This window comes from Humulus lupulus, chromosome 9, assembly GCF_963169125.1.
Source record: "Humulus lupulus chromosome 9, drHumLupu1.1, whole genome shotgun sequence".
Classification (NCBI taxonomy): Eukaryota; Viridiplantae; Streptophyta; class Magnoliopsida; order Rosales; family Cannabaceae; genus Humulus; species Humulus lupulus.
The window spans coordinates 125,070,142-125,094,257 of record NC_084801.1 but is presented as its reverse complement, the minus strand read 5'-3'; the positions used below and the strand labels follow the sequence as shown (position 1 = coordinate 125,094,257).

The 24,116-nt window shown below is 39.1% G+C and overlaps 1 protein-coding gene across 1 annotated transcript; it reads right to left on the bottom strand.

Annotated features, from left to right (window-relative positions):
• Positions 1–13,240: 13,240 nt before the first annotated feature.
• LOC133802308 (uncharacterized) lies at positions 13,241–22,792 on the bottom strand. Its single transcript, XM_062240591.1, has 3 exons — positions 22,560–22,792; positions 13,832–14,031; positions 13,241–13,708 (listed from the first exon to the last, which is right to left on the bottom strand). Exons 1-3 carry the CDS (start codon positions 22,647–22,649, stop codon positions 13,468–13,470), a joined length of 531 nt encoding a protein of 176 aa, XP_062096575.1. The 5' UTR covers positions 22,650–22,792; the 3' UTR covers positions 13,241–13,467.
• Between the last annotated feature and the right edge of the window lie 1,324 nt (positions 22,793–24,116).

Sequence of the window (24,116 nt, the reverse complement as noted above, 5' to 3'; positions counted from 1 at the left end):
AACTTCATCTTTTGTTGGGCCCGATGAAGATTCATCTTGAGAAGATCAAGAACGTCATCCCGAGCCTTGAGGTGCTCTTCAACAACTGAAACAGAAGAGTTAGTGTGCTAAAATGAACCAGCGGAGGAGGTTCTCTGTGATAAACAACCATGAAGGAAGTCATTCCTGCTGAAGAATGAAAAGATGAGTTGTACCAATATTCTGCCCAAGGTAACCATGTCACCCACTTGCTCAGTTTGGAACTCACAAAGCATCAAAGATAGGTCTCAAAACATCTATTAACAACCTCTGTTTGTCCATCTGTCTGAGGATGATATGCCAAGCTATGCTTGAGCATGGTTCCCTGCAAACAAAACAATTCTTTCCAAAAACAACTCAAAAATATTTTGTCGTGCTCCGACACGATGGAATGGGGAATCCCATGGAGCTTGACAACTTCCCTTACAAAAACTGTGGCTACTGTCAACGCTGAAAAGGGATGGCGAAAAGGTATCAAAATGACCATATTTGCTCAAATGATCCACCACTACTAAAATCGAATCAAAGCCATTGGATAGAGGCAGCCCCTCTATAAAATCTATGGACACATCCTCCCAAACCTGTTCTGGAACCGAAAAAGGTTGGAGTAACCCAGCTAGAGATTGAGCCAAGTACTTGTTTTGCTGGCAAACCGCACACTCAGCAACATACCGCTGTACATCCCTTCGCATATTTCGCCAATACAAGTTTGCTGCCAGTTGCTGAAACGTCTTGAAAACTCCCGAATGGCCCCCCACGCTGCTGCTATGGTACTCTTGTAAGAGGATTGGAATGAAATGTGAAGATGAGGGAAAAACTAAACGTCCCTGGAACTTCAAACAACCTTGCTGCAAGGAATACCCTCCTCCATCTTTGCCTAAACTCAAATCATGAATAACCTTGGAAAAATAAGGATCGGTAGCTACATGTGCCTTCAAATCTGGAATAGATAGTAGAGTAGGGACTGAAATGGCAGTGAAAGTCACCTCTTGGTGTAGACGGGACAAGGCATCGACAACCTTGTTCTCAAGGTCAAGCCTATACTGAATATCAAAGTCATAACCAAGGAGTTTAGTGAGCCATTGCTGATGCTCTGTCGCCACCAACCTTTGTCCAACAAATACTTCAAACTGCGTTGATTAGTCCGCACCAAGAACTTCCTACCCAACAAATATGGCCTTGTAATGCCCCGAATTTCCTAATAAGATTTAAGACCTTGATTAGGAGGTCGGGAGGGACATAATTTATTTATTATGGTATTTAATGGTTATATGCACGTTTACGTGAATTATATTATTATATGATGGTGAATGCATGCATACTGGTTCATATTTTAATTATGAGGGCATTTTGGTAATTTGGCCGTTGTGGGCGTAATTGTGTATTTTGGGTGCATGGTTGTGATTAATTAATAAGGCCAGCTTATAAGGTGGATTGGTTCGAGCTATTCAGCATGAGACGATCATGAAATGTAAGTGTTCGGTCTAGTCATAACGGGTTTAAGTTCGGGGCTCGGGGTGAGTCTCGGGGTCATTTTGATGACTAGAACATTACCGGGAATAAAAGGGTAATGGGATATGATTTATTGGTATTTGAGAATATTGAGAATAGCGGGAATTGAAGAGCGTTAATTATAATTAACGGTATAGGTTGGAAAGGACAATTTTGCCCTTGGGGTGGCTTTAGGAACCTTAAGTGACCTAGGGGTATTTAGGTCATTTGGATTGGATTTATATGACTTTAAGGCTGTGGAAAACATAACCAAAACAAGGTCTCATCCTCATCTCCTCTTCTTCTTCTCCCGTACATGTTTTCCCCTTCACTTTTCTTTGAATTTTGAGAGCCCAAATTGAGGAGTTAAGCTAGGAGATCAAAGGTGGGAGCTTAGGAACTTGATTCAGCCATTAAAGGGGATTCAAAATCAAGTTTGAGGTAAGTTCCAGCCATTAGTTTCATGGTATACTCTGTTTTGGGTTTAAACTTTCAGCTTGTGATTTCTTGGTAAATAGTTGGAATTAATGGAAGTTTAGTTGATGTTTAACTTGGGTTTTGATGTGGGTGAGTTGTTGATAATGTTTAGTGGTTGAATTGGGTGTTTGGTTGAGGTTTGGAACTGGTTTGAAGGTTTGGTTCCGAGGGAAAACGCAGGGGAAAGCAAGCTGGTGCTTGCTGGTTTTGGTAATGGGCCACGACATGGCTATGGTGAGCCGCGGCCTACGTGCGTTTTTGTGAGGGGATTGGCTCTGTCAGGAGGTTGAGCTGCGGCATGGCTCTGGTGAGCCGCGGCCCATCAGGGCAGTTTTGGCCAGAAATAGGTTTTTGACTTTGGGATGCTACCCATAGGCCTCGGGGTTGATCCTACTACCCGGTTAAGTGTGGATTGATGTCCCAGAGGCTAGATATTGGTTTGGGAACCTATGTTGGTCATTTTTATTAATGGTATCCTATATGTTTGGTTATGACTAGGTGACCGCTAAAGGACTAAAAGTTGATCGTTCTCAAGGGTCGTTCTTTTAATCATTCTAGCTCGACTCTGAGGAAAGAAAACTGCACCCTGTGTATATGTGACATGCATGGCTATTCTTGATGCATGTTGGTTGATTATTAAGTATGACATGCATGGCTATTCTTGATGCATGTTGGTTGATTATTGAACGTGACAGGCATGGCTGTTATTGGTGCATGTTGGATTGTTGAATATTATGCATATGATGCATGAGAAACATGTGATTAGGACATGCTTTGTATACTGAGTATGATATCATTCAGAGCTTGAGCCTCTGTGTTTATGCATGATCCTAATTGTACTAGTACTTGTTTAGTAAGCATGCTGAATACCTTATTTATGGATATTGAACATGTGATATATGTTTGGTGGCATGGCTTACTTGTGTATGGCACTGAATAGTCAAGGATTTTGACCTAAGAGTCAGAAACGGCATAAGCGTCGAGGACGTAGGGCCGAATGAAGATTAGATCTAATCGATATCAGCATTGAATGGCTCTATGGCATTAATGGTGGACCGACCCTAAGGTCGAAGAACTTATAAGCGCTTGCCTGGTCTAAGACCAGATGTTCATAGCCAGGGCATATGGCCCCGGTGACTGTTTGTCACATGGCTAGGGGACGATGTCCATAGTTACGACTCTAGAGTCGGGAGGAAGGTTATGCTGGTGACCAATCACCATGCACCTATCCTGCTAAAGCTAGTGAGATGCTCACTTATTTATTAAGCCCTGGTGACCCTACCGTCACATGGCTAAAGGGTGTTGTCCCCAGGTTATGACTCAATGGTCATGAGGAAGTTTATGTTGGTGACCATTCACCATACACCTATCCTAATTGAACTTATGAAAGGATAACTTATCAGTTAAGCCCTGGTGACCCTATCGTCACATGGCTAAAGGGAGCTGTACCCATTTTTGTGACTTTGGCTACCGTCACCTACCTGTTTTGGACTGATAGTCCTGAATGATTATTATGATCATTGTTGATATTATATCCTGCTTTATTGTGTTTTCTTGCTGGGCTTCGGCTCACGGGTGCTATGTGGTGCAGGTAAAGGCAAAAGGAAGCTGGACCATCCTTGAGTTGGAGAGCTTAGGTGATGACATGTACATATGCAGCTGCTCGTCCACCATGGCCGAGGTTTAAAGAGGAACTAGGGTTAAATCCTGTTTTGCCGCTTAGATCGGCATGTTGTAAATAGTTTTCTATAATAGACTCTGAAATTATATTTTTGGGATCCCAATATATATATTAAACATTCTAGTGAAACGTTATATCTTAACCAAAAATTTTAATCCCTAAACCGCTAATCATACTTAGTTCACAATTTTGGCCAAATGACTCGATTAACGAGTTTAGCACTGTTTACAAGGCACACCGTAATGGTCCCTGGAGTTGGGGCGTTACAGGCCTCCACTTCTAAATTTCTAACACAAAAGCCATCAATTCCCGCTCATAAACCGGCTTGGTGCAGGCCTGCGGAGACAACACTTGACTGAAGAAAGCGATAAGGCGCTAATTTTGCATGAGCATCGCCCCCAAACCCAAACTAGATGCATCAGCCTCTATTACAAATGGCATAGAAAAATCTGGTAATGCCAAGACTGGTACCAAACTCATGGCCTCCTTAAGGCAATCAAAGGCCTCTTGAGCTTCTTGAGACCACTTGAAGGCATCATTCCTTAACTGTTCTGTTAGTGGTTTGGCTATACTTCCATAGCCTCGCACAAACTATCAATAGTACCTGATCATGCCCAAAAACCCTCGCGGTTGCCTAATTGTTCTCGGTACTGGCCAATACTCCATTGCCGACAACTTAGAAGGGACGACCTCCACCCCACTTGCTGAAATGATATGTCCCAAATACTCCACTCTAGGCTGGCCAAATAAGCATTTCTTTTGATTGGCGCATAGTTGGTGTTGCCTCAATCTGGCCAAAACCAACTCCAAATGGTGCACTTGAACCTCCATCGAAGGGCTATAAACTAATATATCATAAAAAAAAACCAACACAAATTTACGCAAGAAATCCCAAAATACCTCATTCATGAGGGCTTGGAAAGTGGCTAGCGCGTTCGTGAGGCCAAAAGGCATGACAAGGAACTCATAATGTCCTTCATGTGTCTGAAAATCTGTCTTTTCGACATCTCGTACAGCGATGCGAATCTAATGGTATCCCGACTTCAAATCCAACTTCGAAAAGACCCTTGCTCCATGGAGCTCATCTAACAACTCATCAATGACTGGAATAGGAAACTTATCAGCCACCGTCTCCCTATTTAGAGCCCTATAATCCACACAAAATCGCCAACTTCCATCCTTCTTCTTTACCAATAACACCGGGCTTGTACTTGGCTGAACTATACCCGCTTGTAACATCTCTGCCATTAACCGTTCTATCTCATCCTTCTGCACTTGAGAGTATCGATAAGGCCTGACAGACACGGGTCCCACCCCTTCGTAGAGTGTGATAGTATGCTCTCTTGCCCGAGCAGGTGGCAGCCCTTGAGGCATATGAAAAACTTCATCAAACTTGTGTATCAAATACCCAATCTCTGGTGGTACCGACATCCCCTCTATAACACCCTATATAACCAAGGCCATTACACAGTGTGATTATAAAATGTGCAAAACTTCCTAATCAAGTCATATAGTTGAAAACATGATTCTAAAGTCATAGTCAGGTTAGGGTTAAAAGATTTTGGTCATAGACGGAAAATTTCTCAATTAAATAAAAGTTTAGTGCATGGGATCCCAAAAATAGATTTTTAAGGACAGTTTACAAATTTTCAAAGTTATACACAACCATAAGCCACTCTAATGGCAAAATACACATTTAAGGTTTTCCAGTCCTGCAATTTCCCTCGGCCGTGGTGGACGAGCAACTGACAATGTACATTCTGCCCCAGAGCTCTCTAACTCAAGATTGGTCCACCTTGCCCTTGTCTTTACCTGCACCATGTAGCACCCATGAGCTAATGCCCAGCAAGAAAACCATAATGCAGAGCATAAACAATAACAATACTCAAATAATTCACAAAACATTAACCAAATATTCAGTAGACCATAACGTTCACATAATCAGTGATATCAATCAACAAATCAATAGTCTATCATCCAAGTAATCAACATGCCATAATCATCAGATTAACAACAGTAAATACTTCATACAATACCCAGGGTCGGCGCTCTTAGGACGCACCCTCAGTTTATCCCACTAACTCCGGCTCACTTAGCCCGAGCTCAGTGATTATATAGTTAACCTCAGCTACCAATGGCCGAGCTGCGTCCTGTGCGCAAATATCAATTCCGACACTTTTAGGTCGTTTATTTCATGCTCACATGGCACATCACAATCACACAATATATGCATTAAAATACAGGGAATCTCAGTCCCACATAATTACATAAGGGTGCAGTTTTCTTACCTTTTACACTTGCACTAAATTCAAGAGTTGACCCCTCGAGTACGATCCTGTCCCAAAATCCAAGCAGTCACCTAGTCACAAATTGTAAATATAACCCTCATTATAATTTGATTCCGTAAACCAACTTCAAGACCAATCCCAAGCTCTCGGGAAGTCCAATTCCACCAAATGGGGTGGTGGAATCAACCCCCGAGCCCCTGGACAACAACCCAACAAAGTACCCAAAAATTAGGTTATGGAGGAAGGGTAGCGCTACCAGAGGGGCGCTACAGCACTATAATCAGAAACCTAAGCCCCCCAGAAATGCAGCCTAGCGTTGTAGTGCTCCTAACCTAGCGCTACAACGCTAGCACCAGAAATGAAAATTTCTGGGTTTCTCCCTTCGAACTTTCCCGAGCCAAAGCTCCAAAAACTCACTCCAATCATCAATCAAACACAAAATTGAGTCCATACTTCCCTATATCTCATCCAAAACAACCTAATAACATCAAAACTTAGCTAAAACCCTCACCAAACACAAAAATCAAAGCTGAGCTTTGAAGCTCAAGAACACCAACTAAAAACCAGAAAACCCAGAACAATCAAGGGCTAGAAATCATTACCTCAGAGAGAAGTTCGACCCTAGGCTGCCCCAATACCACTCCAAGCTTCAGCACTCAAAGTTCCAAGCTCAAGTTCTTCACAACTTCATCACAAACCCAAATTCAGAACTTAAAGTCCAAAACTCCCAAGAACAAGTGGAAACCTAAAACCAGAACATGAAATTCTTACCTTCCTCCCAAATTTCAAAATTTCTAAGTGTGGTTGGCTGCTAATCCTTCTTCAAATTGATCTCACTCTTTAATTCCTTCAAAAACCAGCTCTCATGACCTATGCCCTGTTTCTCTCTTCATCAAACTTGAACCAAAAAGGTTCATGGAAGTCTTGAGAAGTCCAACACGTGAGAGCCTTTTCCTTTAGCTGTGGGTTTCCAATTTTAACACCAAAAGACCATCCTACCCCTCCTCAAACTAAGCCCTACACTAAACTTCAAGGGTAGCTAGGTCATTTCACCACTCTAACAGAAACACCACATTTCCCTTCTTATTTCACTAATACCACTAACACTAAGGTTACTAATGGTTATCAGCCTCAACTAAAAATCACTTACCACAATCGTGACTCTCGACTAATACCGCGGGACAGGATCTCCTCATGCTGGAAACACCACATATAACTCAAAATCATACCCTTAACGGGTTCAAATTACAAATATGCCCTTCTAAACTAATTAGGGCCCACATGCAGATTTAATACTCATAAACATGCATTTAATAATTTATTCACATATAATCAAATAATCCTGCGTTTAACCATTAAATCATACATACACCAATTATGCCCTCTCGACACGCTAATCAAGACCCTTAAGACTTATTAGCAAATTTTGGGTCGTTACACCCTCAGTCTTGGTTTCTATAGCCAATGCTCCAAGTAAAACCCAAAATCCCTGCCCTTCATGTTGCACAGAATGAATCAAGGCTGTTTTATGAAATCTGGGACTTGCATAGACTCAGGTCACCTTGCAAATTAACCCAGGTTGTACCCATTTCGAACTTCATTACCAATGTCTTCCAATTCACCTGCATATTGCCGAGAGTTTCTAGCCACTTAATTCACAAAATGACATCTGCTCCCCCAGATCCAATGATAAAAAATCAGTGACCACCTGTATTGCTCCCAGGTCCAATTCCACTTGACTACATATGCCATCGGTCATGACTTTGCCTCCTGTACCCAACAAAACACTGTAATAGGAAGTAGCTACAATTGGTATCTCCGTTGCAGAGACAATAGCTATGGAAATAAAATTGTGAGTGGCCCCACTATCGATGAGGACCGTCACAGGGTGTTGTCCAATATGAGGATGAATTTGATGTCTGTGGTGGGGATTCCACGAGGGGTTGCAACTCATCCATCATCAACATAACCTGTAGAGCTCGCTGTTCACACTCATGCCCTCTAAAGAATTTTTTATCACATTTGAAGCACACTCCTCGAGCTTTCTTATCCTGGTACTCAGCTTCGGTCAACCGTTTAAATGGTGGAGTTTTGGTGGCTATGGATGATCTTGAAGAGGCCATGAACGAGGATGAAGACGATGATGGTATGGTGGGGTTGGCTGAATATGTTGTAAATGGAAGTTTAGGTGGGAAAATAGGGCTTAGTGATGACTTGAGGCCTGCAAAACGAGTGGGTTGACTTGTTGTAGCCATTTGGTTAGTCTCCTCAATTCGCTGGGCCATTTCCATAATCTGGGCCAAGCCCACTGGCCGTAGAAGATGCAAAGCCCCTTTATCACTTCCTTGAGGCCCTTAACAAAACTGCCTTCTAAGATGTGCTCCGGCACTCCTGGGACCTGAGAAGCCAGCATTTCCCACTTGACCCGATACTCCTTCACCGTTGCCTCCTGCTTCACCGAGAGTAGCTCCTCCGAAAGTGAATCATTGGCACCGCCCTAAACCTCATCAATATCAAATTCTTGAGGGTCTCCCAAGACAAAATAGGGCGTCTTTGGTGCTCCCATTGAAACCACGTGAGAGCATCTCCTTCAAGACCGATTATGGCAGCCTCAAGCATATGAGCTTCGGATAATTTGTTGAGGAGAAAGTATCCTTCAACTCTGAAGATCCAACCATATGGGTTATCCCCATAAAAAAGCAACAGATCCATGCAAGGGGTCTTGTAATCTCGCCCAAACGAGTGCCCATTTCCAAACTGGTTCGACAGAGATGGCTGTGGTGGGATCGACTGGTTTTGCGAGGAAAACATTGGCGATGATGATTCAGTACCATCGACTGCTCGTCGTTGATGATCGACACTTGCGACAGAGATTTCCGGAGGATTTCAACTGGTCATTGGCAGTAATTGAGCTAAATGACCAATCACAAAATCGATATTCTTCTCCAACGATGGGATGCACTGCACGTCCGACTTCAATAGCTCGACCTCTTTCAGAAACTGCTGCAGGTCACCTCTCGTCGTAGCTCTGTCTGAAGAGCTTCAAACTTCTCTTCCAAGGCTTATAGCTGAGATTCCTTCTTAGGTCCCATATTGAATCAACTTGGTTCTGATACCAGTTGATAGGAAATTCATGCACAAGTTAGGATAAACCAGAGAAAACTAGGGAAACAATGGCAATGGAAATAGATATTTGTATTAAACTATTAGGAATTTGAGAGCCTGAGTTCTCTCCAAAAAAAGACTTACAGATTATCACAATCTTCACACCAAAAAGACTAACCAATACTCTCTTCTTCTAACCCATTCAAGTACACTACAATACCGTATACCCTACTCACACACAAGCTGCTCTCCTATAACTAATTCATGATGTGTCCTTCCCGTGTGTTGACTTGTCCAATTCCTTCCCTTTCCCCCTTCTAGTGTAGACATAAGTGATGGGATGCTTATCAGATTTTTCTTTGACTTTTGACCCTTTTTTAGGCTGCTTATAGTTTGGATCACATGAGCAAGTGTTGTCGCCACTTTGACCACAATGACTGCATGTCCTAACCATACCAAATCTTCTAAGCTTAGTAGAACTTTGTGGTAGATCATCTGGTTCTTTCTTCCGCTTCTTCTTTTTGGTTCTTCATGGCTTAACATTGTTTTCTGGCTTTAGAATTAGACGTTGCTTCTTTGGATTAGGGGAAAGGTTTTGTAAAATCCTTTTTTGTCTAAACTTTAATTTAGACAAAATATTTTAAATGTTTAAAGAAAAATTAGTAGCATATCTCCATATTGATTTTCGGATTAATTAGCAATATTTTCAGTTGATTTTGTAATGTGAAAATATCTTTAAGTGTGAATATATTTGTTGCCTTATTTATCTCAAATAATCAATTTTTGGTAAAAATATATTGTGCAAATATCTTGAGATTATTTTCAGGGATTATGTGGGATTATATCTATTCTGGAATTAAGTTGGTGTCGAAAATGAACATGGTCAAAAGAAATGACCATGTTCGTTCTGCCAGATGAGACTGACTACGTTGCTGACTCATCAGTTTCTTTTTCCATCGACACAGAATGCATATGGCTGGCTGATTTCCTTAATCAAAGGAATTCGCAAATTGATTTCAAAGATACCAGAAAATGATTGCCTTGGACGATTTCCCTGCCTATAAATACCTTGCCAAGGCCTTTGGATTTTTCACCTCTTCCATTTTCAATATTTGTAAACATTATGTTATTTTGAAGAGTGTCTTTATTTGTAGAGATTCAGTTTGTTCACCTTAATCTTTGTGAGAGTGCTGAGTGTATTTGTGGATATCTATCTAGTCCATTGTAAATAGATAGTGTCTATTGTGAACGTGTTCATAAGGATCTTCGGGAGAGGATTCTATCTAAGTCTCACTTCGGGAGGAAGTGTACACTCGCTATTCTTTGAAGGGAGTTCAAGAGAATCAGCGTTTCATCAAATCAGATTCGTAGAGAAGAGTACAACAAGATTGCAGCAATAGTTTAAGAGGGAGTCTTACATTTTTAAGTCAATGCTTTTGTACACATTGTTTCTTTACTAATTGGTTTATTCTCTGGGCGTGGCCCCAAGGAGTAGGTTATCCGAAAGGGTTTCTGAACCTTGTAAAAATTCGGTGTGTTCTTTATTGTTTTGCACTGTCTATTTATTGTGTTTAGTTTCTGTCGTGACAAGTTCGGATTCTGTCCCGACAGAACTGCTATCTGTGTAAACAGTTAATTACCATTCCGCACTTTAATTAATTCACATGGTTTAATTAATTTGGTAATTACTCAAAACGGAATTTCAGGTTTGGACTTTGTTGGTGCAATTATGGGGCTATATGCCTTAATCAAAGTCTCTTTATGATACCAACGATTTACAAACTTCTAAATATCCCACTTCCTATCAGTGATGCACATGAGAGCATGCTCACATGGTATGCCACTTAATTGGTACTTGAGACAACTGCAATGATGGGCTTGTAAATCAACTGAAAATTGGTCTCCTGTAACCATATTCTTCACTTGGAACAAGTACCCTCCTGCTCATGAAGGAAAACATATCCTACCCCTTTTCTTGTTAGTCTCAATAATCTTCACAATTCTAGGACCAACTGGAACCCTCCATTTCTCCACCTCTAATTTCTTATTCGCCATTCTTATCATCAGATAAAACCTGATGTTTTCTAACATGGTCATAATAGGCTTGTCCCTTACATTCACAATGACACTATTGAATGCCTCACGCAAATTATTAAGAAGAGTATCACACCTATTAAGGACATTAAGGACATTGTTGGTGGCATCTCATTCAACCATTTCCAAGCATCCTCATCAATAACTTTTACTTTGGCCGTTTTGGCTTCAAATTGTGGAATTGTTGTTGTTGTTGCACATGCCCACACTCCATCTTTTAATGCCAATCCCTTATGTTTCTCAAAATTATTGAACATATGCATGACACAATCTTTTCTCTGAATTTGGAAATTTTTTGTTAAATGCGTCCACAAGTCCCTTCTACCTATCACTAGAGCACGTGCTTGATCATTATTGCCTTCATCCCCAAGTGCAACTTTTCTTAGATATTCTTCAAAATCAGAATCACCTTCAACTTTATTGGGTTCATTATCTTCAACCCCAAAAAAACCATTCCAGCAACCCTCATTTAGGGCTTGATCATCATGGACAAATTGAGTTTCATCTTGCTCATTAGCTTCATCATGGAACTCAGTATCCTTCCCTAAGTTATCTCCACCTAATTTAGATATTTTTGGTACATTATCTTGAGAAGGTTGGCTGTGAAATAGTTGTTGTGCCTCTGTTTCTGGTTGTTGGAATATTTGGTATTCACTAAGAAATTGTGGTTCAAGATACTTATATGTTAAATGAAGATCACCATCCTCTATAAAACCAAAACAAACATATAAACTAATTAAACTATTGTATAAACTAACAAATATAAAACCCAAAAAGCCAAACAAATTTTATATCATACATTTTTGCTCTAAAAGTGAGCACATTAACAATGACTAATATCTAGACTACTAAAAGTAAAAAAATGAGCAACATACGTGTTGGATTAGACATACGTTTGATACTAAACAGAAAAAAAATGAAATAATAAAGAAAAAAGTTTATATTTTTTTGGACATGTGTTTTGTCCCATTACCTATTTGGACCTTGTATTTTGACAAATTACTTTTTGGACCCAATATTTTGTAAAATAGTTCAAATAGAACCCTAAACTCAATTTTGATGAAGAAAAGATTGAATATAACAACACAGTTTTTAAGCAGAATGATTTTATTTTTGTTATGAATTGTTAGTTTGGTAAATTATTTGTGATTTTAGTTGAGAAAACATTGACCAAAATCGGGTTTAAGATTCTATTTTAACCATTTTACAAAACATAAAGTCCAAACAGGTAATAAGACAAAATGCATGGTCCAAAAAGTATAAACCCAAAGAAAAAGTAATAATTGTAAGAACCAAGAAACTGATAAAAAAAGTAAAAAAAAAACATAAAATAAATGAGTAATTTATCACAAAGAGGAGGAAGATTTATGTGTTTTGCATGATCTTTAACCTCTAAATGTGAATCTACAAAAACTCTCCAAATGATCATAGGCATCAATGGTAATAGAAAGATAAAATACAAGAAAACAAAATCCACCAAAAACAAAAGTAGATGTGTAAAAATAACAGGAGCTTTATCTCACACAATTGTTGTCAATGGATGTCGCTTTCTCAATTTTTTTCTTTAGCTTTGATCTGTTCAAATTAAAATGCAAATGAAAACCCTACAATCTTTCCCAAATTTTATTCTCACACGAAGATGACTGGCGTTTTATATTTATTATTTCCACTCAATGCCCTTTAAATTTAACTCATGTGATAAACACATGTCCATTAACGATAAATTTAACGGAATAGTAACAAAAGGTCCCATCTAAGACATGTTTGTTAAGTTTGAAGATTTAAATGATACAAAATGAAGAATGGGACTTAACTGATACTTTTAGGAAAGATTGAGGACTATTCCTGATATAAACCCCAATTGGAATACAGAAAGTGGATTCTTTTCTTTTTAATATACAATAATAATAATCGTTTTTGTTAAAATAATAACAAAAATTTCTTTGCAAATTATAAAAAAAAATTATATTTTCAGAAAATTATATATACAAAAAAAATATTTTGCAAAGTGAAAAGTGTATATTTTCAGCAATTATAATTGATCATACCAACTGAAGCTTTCTACTGTTTTTATGATTAATCCAAATTGAAAGAACACACACAGAAACTTCCATCTAATATAATTCTCCATAAGATGATACCCAATAGAGAAACTCATACAAGCTTTAATAAAATACAATAATTTTTGTGAATAGCATGCTCTATTATTGTTTTTTTACAGATAAAAATTACACAATAATGATGGCCTACCAACCAGATGTTTAAGCAGCCTGTATTTTTCTTTAGATCCTTTTTTCCTCTTCGTGAGAGTTACTACACGTTCCCCATTCTCAAACCAGTGTCCCTGGCGTAAGTTGCCTGACCATCGTTCGCCTTGGAGTGGCTAACATAAAAGAGCTCTGTGACTATACCTGTAAACACAACAAATGCAGCTCCGGCTCCAAAGATACCTTTCCTTACTACCTTACATGAAAATGCTCTCCTGTACTTGGTGTGGTACGCATTTCTCACTGATGCGCCGAGCAAACATGACACGGCAATGACAAAGAAGACCCTGAAATTTGCATTTGAAATGATAGCAATAGTGAAGTTATTCATCATCTGTGTTGAGTTCTTAAGATTTAAGCTATGGTCGACGCATAAGGAGATATGATTAGAAGTTGAACTAGAAGCATACCAGCTAGAAATGAACAGAGCTATGGCCCAAGACCTCGAACTGCTCGGCCTCAAAGCCTTCCCACAGCACAAGCATCGGCTCAACACCATTATAAGAAGTTGACTGGCTGTCAAGAAAATAATTGCCCCCAAGCCTAAGCCAGTTGCGATATCATTGTCATACACACAGTAGGTGTAGTCGGCTTGCTTTTCTAACCGTGCCTGCCAAATATAGAGTTAAATCTTATCAGTCATAACAGAAAGATATCATGGGCAACAACACCTTGTTCCAGTGCTGTAATCAACTAATCATATTTTGGGACATGGGTGAGCTATTTCTGATGAAATGGTGAGGAAAAACTGTTTCTTACTATATTTTTATTCACTGATGATCCTGTACAACCTAGGACTAGAGGTATATATAGGAAATACATAAGTAATTACATTAAATACATGATCCTGTACAACCTAGGACTAGAGGTATATATAGGAAATACATAAGTAATTACATTAAATACAGGAATAGGTGCCGATTCCTATTCCCAGGAATCCCAAAGATCAAAACATTAAAAACCTATCTTCTTCTAACTGTCAACACTCCCCCTCAAGCTGGACTATAGATATTGATGAGTCCAAGCTTGTTTACAAGAAAATCAAATGTTTGTTCAGATAGTCCCTTTGTGAGAATATCAGCAAACTGTTGATTAGTATGCACATATTTAATGCTGATAACTCCTCTGTCAATTTTTTCTTTGATGAAGTGACAGTCAACTTCCACATGTTTGGTTCTGTCATAATGTATAGGGTTATGTGCAATGCTGATAGTAGATTGGTTATCACAGTAGAGCTGAATAGGAGCTTCATATTTAATCTTCAATTCTTCTAGTAGACGTTTGATACATATAGCTTCACACACTCCATGAGCCATGGCTCTATACTCTGTTTCTGTACTGCTTCTTGCAACCACAGTTTGTTTTTTACTTCGCCATGTGGTTACATTCCCCCATACCATTGTGCAATATCCAAATGTAGACTTTCTATTATCAATTGAACTAGCCTAGTCTGCATCTGTGAACACTTCAACCTTTCTCTCAGTTGTCTTCCTAAAAAAAAAGACCCTTTCCTGGAGTTTGCTTGAGATATCTCAGAATTCGATACACTGCATTCAGATGTCCTTGACACGGATCATGCATGTATTGACTGACTAGACTCACTGCAAAAGCAATGTCGGGTCTAGTATGTGAGAGGTAGATGAGTTTTCCTACCAGCTGTTGGTACTTCCCCTTGTCAACTGGACTTCCTTCAAACATTTTCTTTTTGTCTCCGAGCTCAATTGGAGTTTTGTTGGGTCTGCTTCCGAGCATTCCTGTCTCCTTTAGAAGATCTAGAGTGTATTTTCTCTGGGACACGGAAATACCTTTTTTACTTCTAGCAAATTCCATACCCAGAAAATATTTGAGAGCACCAAGATCTTTGACTTCGAACTCCTTTGCCAACATTTCTTTGATTGAGTTTATCTCCTCAATGTGATTACCAGTGATAATTATGTCATCAACATATACGATTAGTACCGCAATTTTTCCACTTCCTAAGTGTTTGACAAAGAGAGTGTGATCAGTCTGGCCTTGTATGTATCCAAGCCCTTTGACAACTTTCAGGAAACGATTGAACCATGCTCGGGGAGATTGTTTCAAGCCGTAGAGAGATTTGTTCAGTTTGCAAACTGTGGTTGTCTTGAGAGATTCTTCAAATCCCGGAGGCTGACTCACATACACTTCTTCTTCAAGTTTCCCATTCAAGAACGCATTCTTTACATCAAGCTGATGTAATTCCCAATCCATGTTAACCGCTAGTGAGAGAAGAACTCTGATAGTGTTGAGTTTGGCAACTGGAGCGAATGTTTCCGTGTAGTCAATTCCATAAGTTTGAGTAAACCCCTTGGCAACTAACCGAGCTTTGTACCTCTCAATAGATCCATTTGCATTGAATTTGACGGTGAACACCCATTTGCACCCTATTACCTTCTTGTCTGGTGGTAACTCTACTAATTTCCACGTTCCATTATGTTTAAGTGCTCTTATTTCTTCAAGCACTGCTGCTTTCCACTGAGGAGAATCAAGAGCTTCTTCGATATTCCTGGGAATCACAATATTTGATAGATTCGAGGTGAAAGCTTTAAATGGAGATGACAATTTTGAGTAAGAAATGAAGTTTGAAATGGGGTGTTGGGTACATGATCTGGTTCCTTTCCTTAATGCAATAGGAATATCTAGATCTGACTGTTTGTTAGATGGGAGAATACCTGGATCTTTTGAGGGAAGTGGTTCCATCACCGGATTGGGCGTTTGACTGTGCTGAGGATTCATAACTTGCTTATTTCTCCTGGAATACACCCGAATCTCTTTCTGTACGTTTTGGTCTTGAGGATGTTCTTCTGGTTCAGTGTTTTTAGGAGAGGTTGGTGGATTTTCTTGTTCAGGAGGGAGAGTCTGGATATCTGGTTCAGAAAAAAGTGGAGTGGAAGAGGTAAATGGAAAAAAAATTGTTAAGGGTAATTCTAACCCCCACGACCATTGAGCTTCTTGCTGGTGATGGTTGGACTCCCCCTGAAGCGATGTGGGAGTGAAGTAAGGAGTATCCTCGAAAAATGTGACGTCACATGAGATGAATGTTTTTTTGGTGATGGGACAATAACACTGATAACCTTTTTGGGTAGGAGAGTAACCCAAAAACACAGTCTTAATGGCTCTAGGATCAAATTTACTCCGATGGTGGGAGTGAACATGCACAAAAGCAGTGCAACCAAATACTTTAACAGGTAGAGTATTTGTAGAGATGTGAGGATGTAGAGATTGAAGAACAGACTATCGCCTTATCAATATCACGAGATTTCTCTCTTTCTAAAATGGCTCACTCAAGCGCAATCTTCGCTACTTTCATCGTAGCCACTTTGTTTTTCAGCTTGACCACTGATCAGTCACCGGCCTCAACTCCGACTGCATCACCGACCAAATCTCCACCTGTGGCGACTCCTCCACCAACTCTTGCCTCGGCTGCCATTCCTCCATCTCCAGCAGCGAAACCACCAGTCTCTTCTTCTCCTTCAATTGCACCTTCTCCAGCTGCAACCGCACCTTCTCCGCCTTCTCCTCCTGCGATCGCACCTTCTCCGCTTTTTTGGTGATGGGACAATAACACCGATAACCTATTTGGGTAGGAGAGTAACCCAAAAACACAGTCTTAATGGCTCTAGGATCAAATTTACTACGATGGTGGGAGTGAACATGCACAAAAGCAGTGCAACCAAATACTTTAACAGGTAGAGTATTTGTAGAGATGTGAGGATGTAGAGATTGAAGAACAGAATATGGTGTTTTGAACTGAAGGGGTCGACTAGGGAGGCGATTAATGAGATAAGCAGCAATAAGGATAGCATCGCCCCAAAGATGTTTAGGGACATGCATAGTGAACATAAGAGCACGAGCTACTTCTAAGAGATGGCGATTTTTGCGTTCAGCAACTCCATTCTGTTGTGGAGTATCAACACACGAGCTTTGATGGACAATCCCATTTTTGAGAAGATAGGTACCAAGAGTGGTATTGAAATATTCAGTACCATTGTCGGTACGGAGTATTCTTATAGATGTTTGGTACTGTGTTTGGATCATTTGATGAAAGTTCTGAAAAATTTGGCACGTTTCAGACTTACTTTTAAGAAGATAGACCCAAGTGAGACGTGTGTGATCATCAATGAAAGAGATAAACCATCGCTTACCATGAGAAGTATTGACCTTGGAAGGTCCCCATATGTCACTATGAATCAGAGAGAATGGGTTGGAAGGTGTACATATTTTGTGAGGGAACGAAATTTGTGTGTGCTTGGCAAATTGACAAATATCACAATGAAAATCAGTAATATTCTTATTTACAAAAAACGATGGGAATAAGTGTTTTAAATATAAAAAACTTGGATGCCCAAGTCGACAATGCCATAACATAATTGTTTTTGAAACAGAGTTTGAAACAAACGATGAACTTGAACAAGAATTAGAAATAGAACTTGAACCCAAACGTAGTAGAGAAGAGAGCTCGTTAACTGGACGTTGCCTTTCAAAGAAATAAAGTCTGTTATGAACCCTAGCACTGCCAATCATCCTCCCCGATGATAGATCCTGAAATTAACAAGAATTTGACATCAATTTAGCAAAGCAATGATTATCACTAGTTAATTTTTGGACAGAGATTAAATTGCATTTCAAAGAAGGAACATAAAGTACTGATTTAAGAATGAGGTCAACAGATAATTTAATAGTGCCTATTCCAACAATAGGAGAATGGGTGCCGTTTGCAATTGTGACACTAAATTTAGTGGAACATGGAAAATAAGTATCAAACAAATGTGGTAAACCTGTCATGTGATCAGTGGCGCCCGAATCGATGATCCATGGTGTGTTGGAGGTGGAAGAAAAATTACCAGAGTGTGCAAAAGAGGCACTATGAGTCTCAGGACCGGAACTGGGTTTTATGGATGATTGACTTAAAAGAGTGTATAGGTGGGCAAGTTGTTCCTTACTGAATGAAGGAGTACCAGCACTATTCTGATCATTGGTACTCTCAGTTTGAGTTTGATAGGCATTTCTTTCATTTTGGCGGCGAGGGGTCCAATTGGGTGGTTTACCATAAATAACCCAACAAGTAGATCGAGTATGACCGTGACGTTGGCAGTGAGCACACCAAGGTCGATCACCCTTACGATTAGGTCGAGGGTTGGGAGTGGATCTGCCATGTGGTGGAGGGCCACATTTTGATACGAGAGCTGAGCTTTCAATGGGCTGCAGGTCAGGAGTAGTGAGCATGACACGACGACGTGCTTCTTCACGTCTAACCTCAGAGAAGGCTTCTTCAGTGTCAGGAAATGGGGCACGACCTACCAGACGACCTCTAACTTCATCAAGATTACTGCTTAACCCCGTAAGAAATTCAAAGACTCGTTCTTTCTCTAACTGCTGCCGCTGGATTGTAGTGCAGTTAGCACATAGTGGTGTGGTATCCAGATACAAATCGAGCTCCTGCCACAAGTCTTGTAAGTCGGAAAAATATTGGGTAACAGTTTGATTACCTTGCTTGATTTCTTTAAGCTTGGTACGGATTTCGAAAATCTGAGAGGCATTACCAAGGTCATGATACATTTTCCGGGCAGCGTCCCACACCTCCTTAGCAGTCTTAAAGAACAGATATCTGCAGCTGATTTTTGAGTCCATTGAATTAATTAACCATGCAAGTACAATAGAATTTTCAGCTTGCCATACCTTGTATGTTGGATCATTGAAAAGAGGTAGAAGGAGATCACCAGTAATGTATCATAGTTTACCACGACCACAAATAACAAGTTTGACAGATTGGGCCCATTGTAAATAATTTTTGCCATCAAGTTTATGGGCTGTAATATTAAGTGAACCACTATCAAGGTTATAAAGAGAGCCCATAGACCCACTGGGTTGAGTGTGGGCTGAGTTGGGGTTAGGGTTACCTTCATTGGGCTGGGTTGAGTGAGGCCCAATATTTTGAGAGGTAACTTCCTCACTATTCGACATCACAGAGAGATAGGCTGCTGTGCTGTAACTTCCTCACAGGGAGAGAGCCGAGAAAGGAGCGACCGAGGGCTACAGGGGCCGACTGAAGCGTCGAGAGCTGGCCGAGAGCTTCTGAGGGCGACGGGAGGGCCGACTGTAGCGCCGCCGACTGGACTGCTGCCGGATTGGACTGGCCGAGATGCTGGAGATGATGCCGGAGAGGAGCGACTGGAGGTTTGAGCGCTGGAGTAGGTGCCAAATGACTTCGCCGGAGGCCTGGAGTGTTGCTGGACTGGTTTGCGACTGAAAGGAGGGACGACCGCCGAAAAAAATGGAGGAAAACTGAGGGGGGGACAGAATCAAGCCTTACAGCTCTGATACCATGATGAAATGGTGAGGAAAAACTGTTTCTTACTATATTTTTATTCACTGATGATCCTGTACAACCTAGGACTAGAGGTATATATAGGAAATACATAAGTAATTACATTAAATACAGGAATAGGTACCGATTCCTATTCCCAGGAATCCCAAGGATCAAAACATTAAAAACCTATTTTCTTCTAACTGTCAACAATTTCACTGGACCAATAAAGTTCACATTTGTACTAAATCATAATTGAAAAGAAGAAACTTTAACTAAGAACTGAAGTTTAGAAGTTAAAGAGATAAACTGGCAGTGGAAACAGTAGGGAACATACGCAATCATCATGGACTTTCTACAACTGTGTGTACTGGTTTTCCAATGACTATTTTTTGCATTTTTATCTAATGATGTATCATAACAAAGTCAGAATAATTTAGTTTACAACGTGTAAGATATACTGAAATCATGTCAACATCCAATCAAGATTGTCGACTCTTTTTTGAAATTAGGCTTCCTTCCTAGCCTACTCTTACAATATTTGGGAACCAAGAATAGCAATAAGAGGGACTCAAATCTCTGCCCTTGTGGGAGAAAATTACATGTCTGACCATTTGAGCTACCACTCTTGGGTAATAAGATTGTCTAATCTACATATCTACAAGATTCAAAACATGCGAAGAATCTAACCCAAAAGTCAATATGGCATATTCCCTTACCTATTCCCAGGAATCCCAAGGATCAAAACATTAAAAACCTATTTTCTTCTAACTGTCAACAATTTCACTGGACCAATAAAGTTCACATTTGTACTAAATCATAATTGAAAAGAAGAAACTTTAACTAAGAACTGAAGTTTAGAAGTTAAAGAGATAAACTGGCAGTGGAAACAGTAGGGAACATACGCAATCATCATGGACTTTCTACAACTGTGTGTACTGGTTTTCCAATGACTATTTTTTGCATTTTTATCTAATGATGTATCATAACAAAGTCAGAATAATTTAGTTTACAACGTGTAAGATATACTGAAATCATGTCAACATCCAATCAAGATTGTCGACTCTTTTTTGAAATTAGGCTTCCTTCCTAGCCTACTCTTACAATATTTGGGAACCAAGAATAGCAATAAGAGGGACTCAAATCTCTGCCCTTGTGGGAGAAAATTACATGTCTGACCATTTGAGCTACCACTCTTGGGTAATAAGATTGTCTAATCTACATATCTACAAGATTCAAAACATGCGAAGAATCTAACCCAAAAGTCAATATGGCATATTCCCTTACCCCCCCCCCCCCCCCCCCCCCCAACTGTGAAAAAGAAAATCTTAATTTTTCAGAGTTAGTAGAGGTGGATTGGAAAATTAGTCTTGCTTACTTTTATCTTACTCTAACAAGAAACTAGGGACTCAAACCTCTGATGTTGTAGGAACACATCACATCCTAGCCATTTGAGCAACCCCTTTTGGGTATCAAGATTGTCTAATCTATATATCTACTAGATTCAAAACATGTTAAAGAATCTAACCCAAAAGTCAATATGGCATATTGACCACCCCCACTGTGAAAAAGATAGAATCTTAATTTTTCCGAGTTAGTACAGGATTAGGTGGATGGGAAAACTAGTATTGCATACTTTCTATCTTACTTCCTCAAATTTTACAGTTAAAGAGTTAGCTCAAATTGATTGAAACACTACCAAGTGACATGTACAGAGTCAAAGTCTAGATAATTTATATTCTTCTGTTTCTGCAGTCTATCATATAACAGTACTCTTCAGCTCTGCCCTATTAAACCTACTGCAATTCAGAACATATATATAATTTTCTTAAACTTTCTTTGCATAATTTGAAATGGGATTCGCCCATCAAATCTTATTGTGAAGGTAATTCAAGCAAAATCACCAAGTAGATTCCTTGAGAAACCAAATCCCAGACCTCACAAGAGTAACCCTTATGGCTCTATGAAAACTAAGTATACATTTATGAAGAGTGGACACTTTAATCCCCAGTCAATCACATACACTTACTCACCCAATCACATGAGCTAACCTCAAATGGCATAGTAGACCATGTATCATTCACGCACACTCACCATCCAACCAACTGAACTAGCCTCATACAGCAGAAACTTGAATAAATCTTTCTTCACATGCTGCCAAACAACTAAGATCCTACTAGCATAGAACTTTTTGAAAAGATCTAAGTTAAGAAGGAAATCAATGTAGGAAACTTCCATACAAATTGACCACAGTTTTTTTAAAACAAGCCCCATTTCTCACGTATAGCCACGATTAGGGTGTATATAGAAAGCCCCCACATCATTATGTTATACTAGATTTTTTGGTTCACATGTTATCTCAAGATCCCATAAATAATTTTTCCCCCCTAAATATAAATAAATAATAATAACCAACTTGCTGGAGATGAAAAAGGGTCAACGAGAGGTTCAGGTCAGATCATACAGTACCACACACAGTTTAGGATATTATTGATAAAATGGCAATTTCACGACAGTAACACATGATTATTTTTAAGAAACACATCAAGCAATTCAAAGGGTTTCTTCAAAATTATGTATATAACAACAAATTTTGGTTAAAACATTATAAATGATTAATCTTTGAACTTCAAAGAGCTCAAAAAAAAAAAACCCCCATTCCAACAAACGGCTGGGTCTCCCAATCAACTGTTGACAGTCCTATTTTCTCCCCCAAAACCCAAACCTTTACCAAACCTCAAAGAGAGACCGAAGCAGCTAAAATTAAAAAGTAAAAGAAAGCATAAACATTTCCAGAGAGAGCCTAAACTCACAGTAGTCCTCCTCTGCTCAGCAGCAACAGCAAGAGCAAAAGCAACCAAATCAAAAATGAAGACCAGAACCAGTACCAGCGTGGAAGCCATCACTTCAAAGCTCCAAAACCTCACTCTTTTTCTCTGACACAGAACTCAAAACGCTACCTTAAGAAGTGCTAGTATTTAATACTATATATATAATATGAAAGAAAGACGCTTTGACACAATACGAGAATAGTGACTATGGCTAGTGGCACACACATGCGTTTTATGTGATTCGCATGTCTCTATATATTTCTAAAAAATATAAAATATTTTTAAAAAATATAATATTTTTAAAATACATCTTCAAAACATTAAAGTAAAATAAAATAATTTAAAAATAAAAAAAATAATAAATATATATACTAAATAGGAGAGGGAAAACTTATAAAGAAAAATAATAATATTAAAATATTATATAAATGTTATGTAAATGTAGATATAGATTAATTGGAATTTGTGCATAGTTATTATAAATATATGTATAAAATAGCTGATGGAAGATGTTTTTGTAAGTTTTAAGTAAATATTATAGAGAAAGTATATTACAAAATACACTACCAAAATATTTTTTTTTATAATTTACCTCAAACTTTTACATTATATCATATACCACATTCTCTATTTTTTCTTTACATCATTTAAATATTATATTTTTTAACAATATTTTATTTATTTTAAGAAATAAAATAATTAAATATAATAGTATCACAATCATATATATACAAAAGTTTATAAAAAAAATAATAAAATATTTATAGCTTGATGAATAGTGTTTCACTACATATAGAGTGTTATCCCCAAAAAATGGAAATTGATGACGTGGCAATAGAGGTGACAAGTGGCAGTACATGGTCCGTAAAAGATACATTAATAAGTCAATAAATATATTGGCTCCTCAGAGTTGTGATAAAGTGACTTGGCTTAGGAGTAGCTCAGTAAGCCATGTTAGACCAAAGATGTGTCATGCTAGACCAGTGTGCTATGTTAGACCAGAGATGTGACATGCTAGACCAGAGTGACATATTAGACCAGAGACATGGCATGCTAGACCAGAGTGCCATGTTAGACGAGAGACATGGCATGCTAGACCAGAGTGTCATGTTAGACCAGCAAGTGCATGTCCTACCAGCAAGTGTATGTCCGACCAGCATGTGCATGTCCTACCAGCATGTGCATGTCCGACCAGTCAAGAGCATATCTGCCCAGCAGAGGTATGGGCGACCAGAAGGTGATATTCATCAACTAGGTAGAGCAGACTGCGCCAAGATTCCCAGAAACGGCTTCAACAAGAATCGGTCTTGGCATACGCGGGAATCTCTCATTCTTCCCACAAATTGGGTGTTCTGTTATATTTTGGAGATTTTTGTAATTTAAATATAATAAATATAATAAAATATCCCGATTCTAGGGGATATCAGATGTATGATCTTAAGCCTATAAATATATGGCTTATGGGATTAGAAGGGGGGTCTTCTTCTTCTTTTTGGACTTTTGAGAAATTTTGGATCTGAGTTTTCTAGAGAGAGAAAG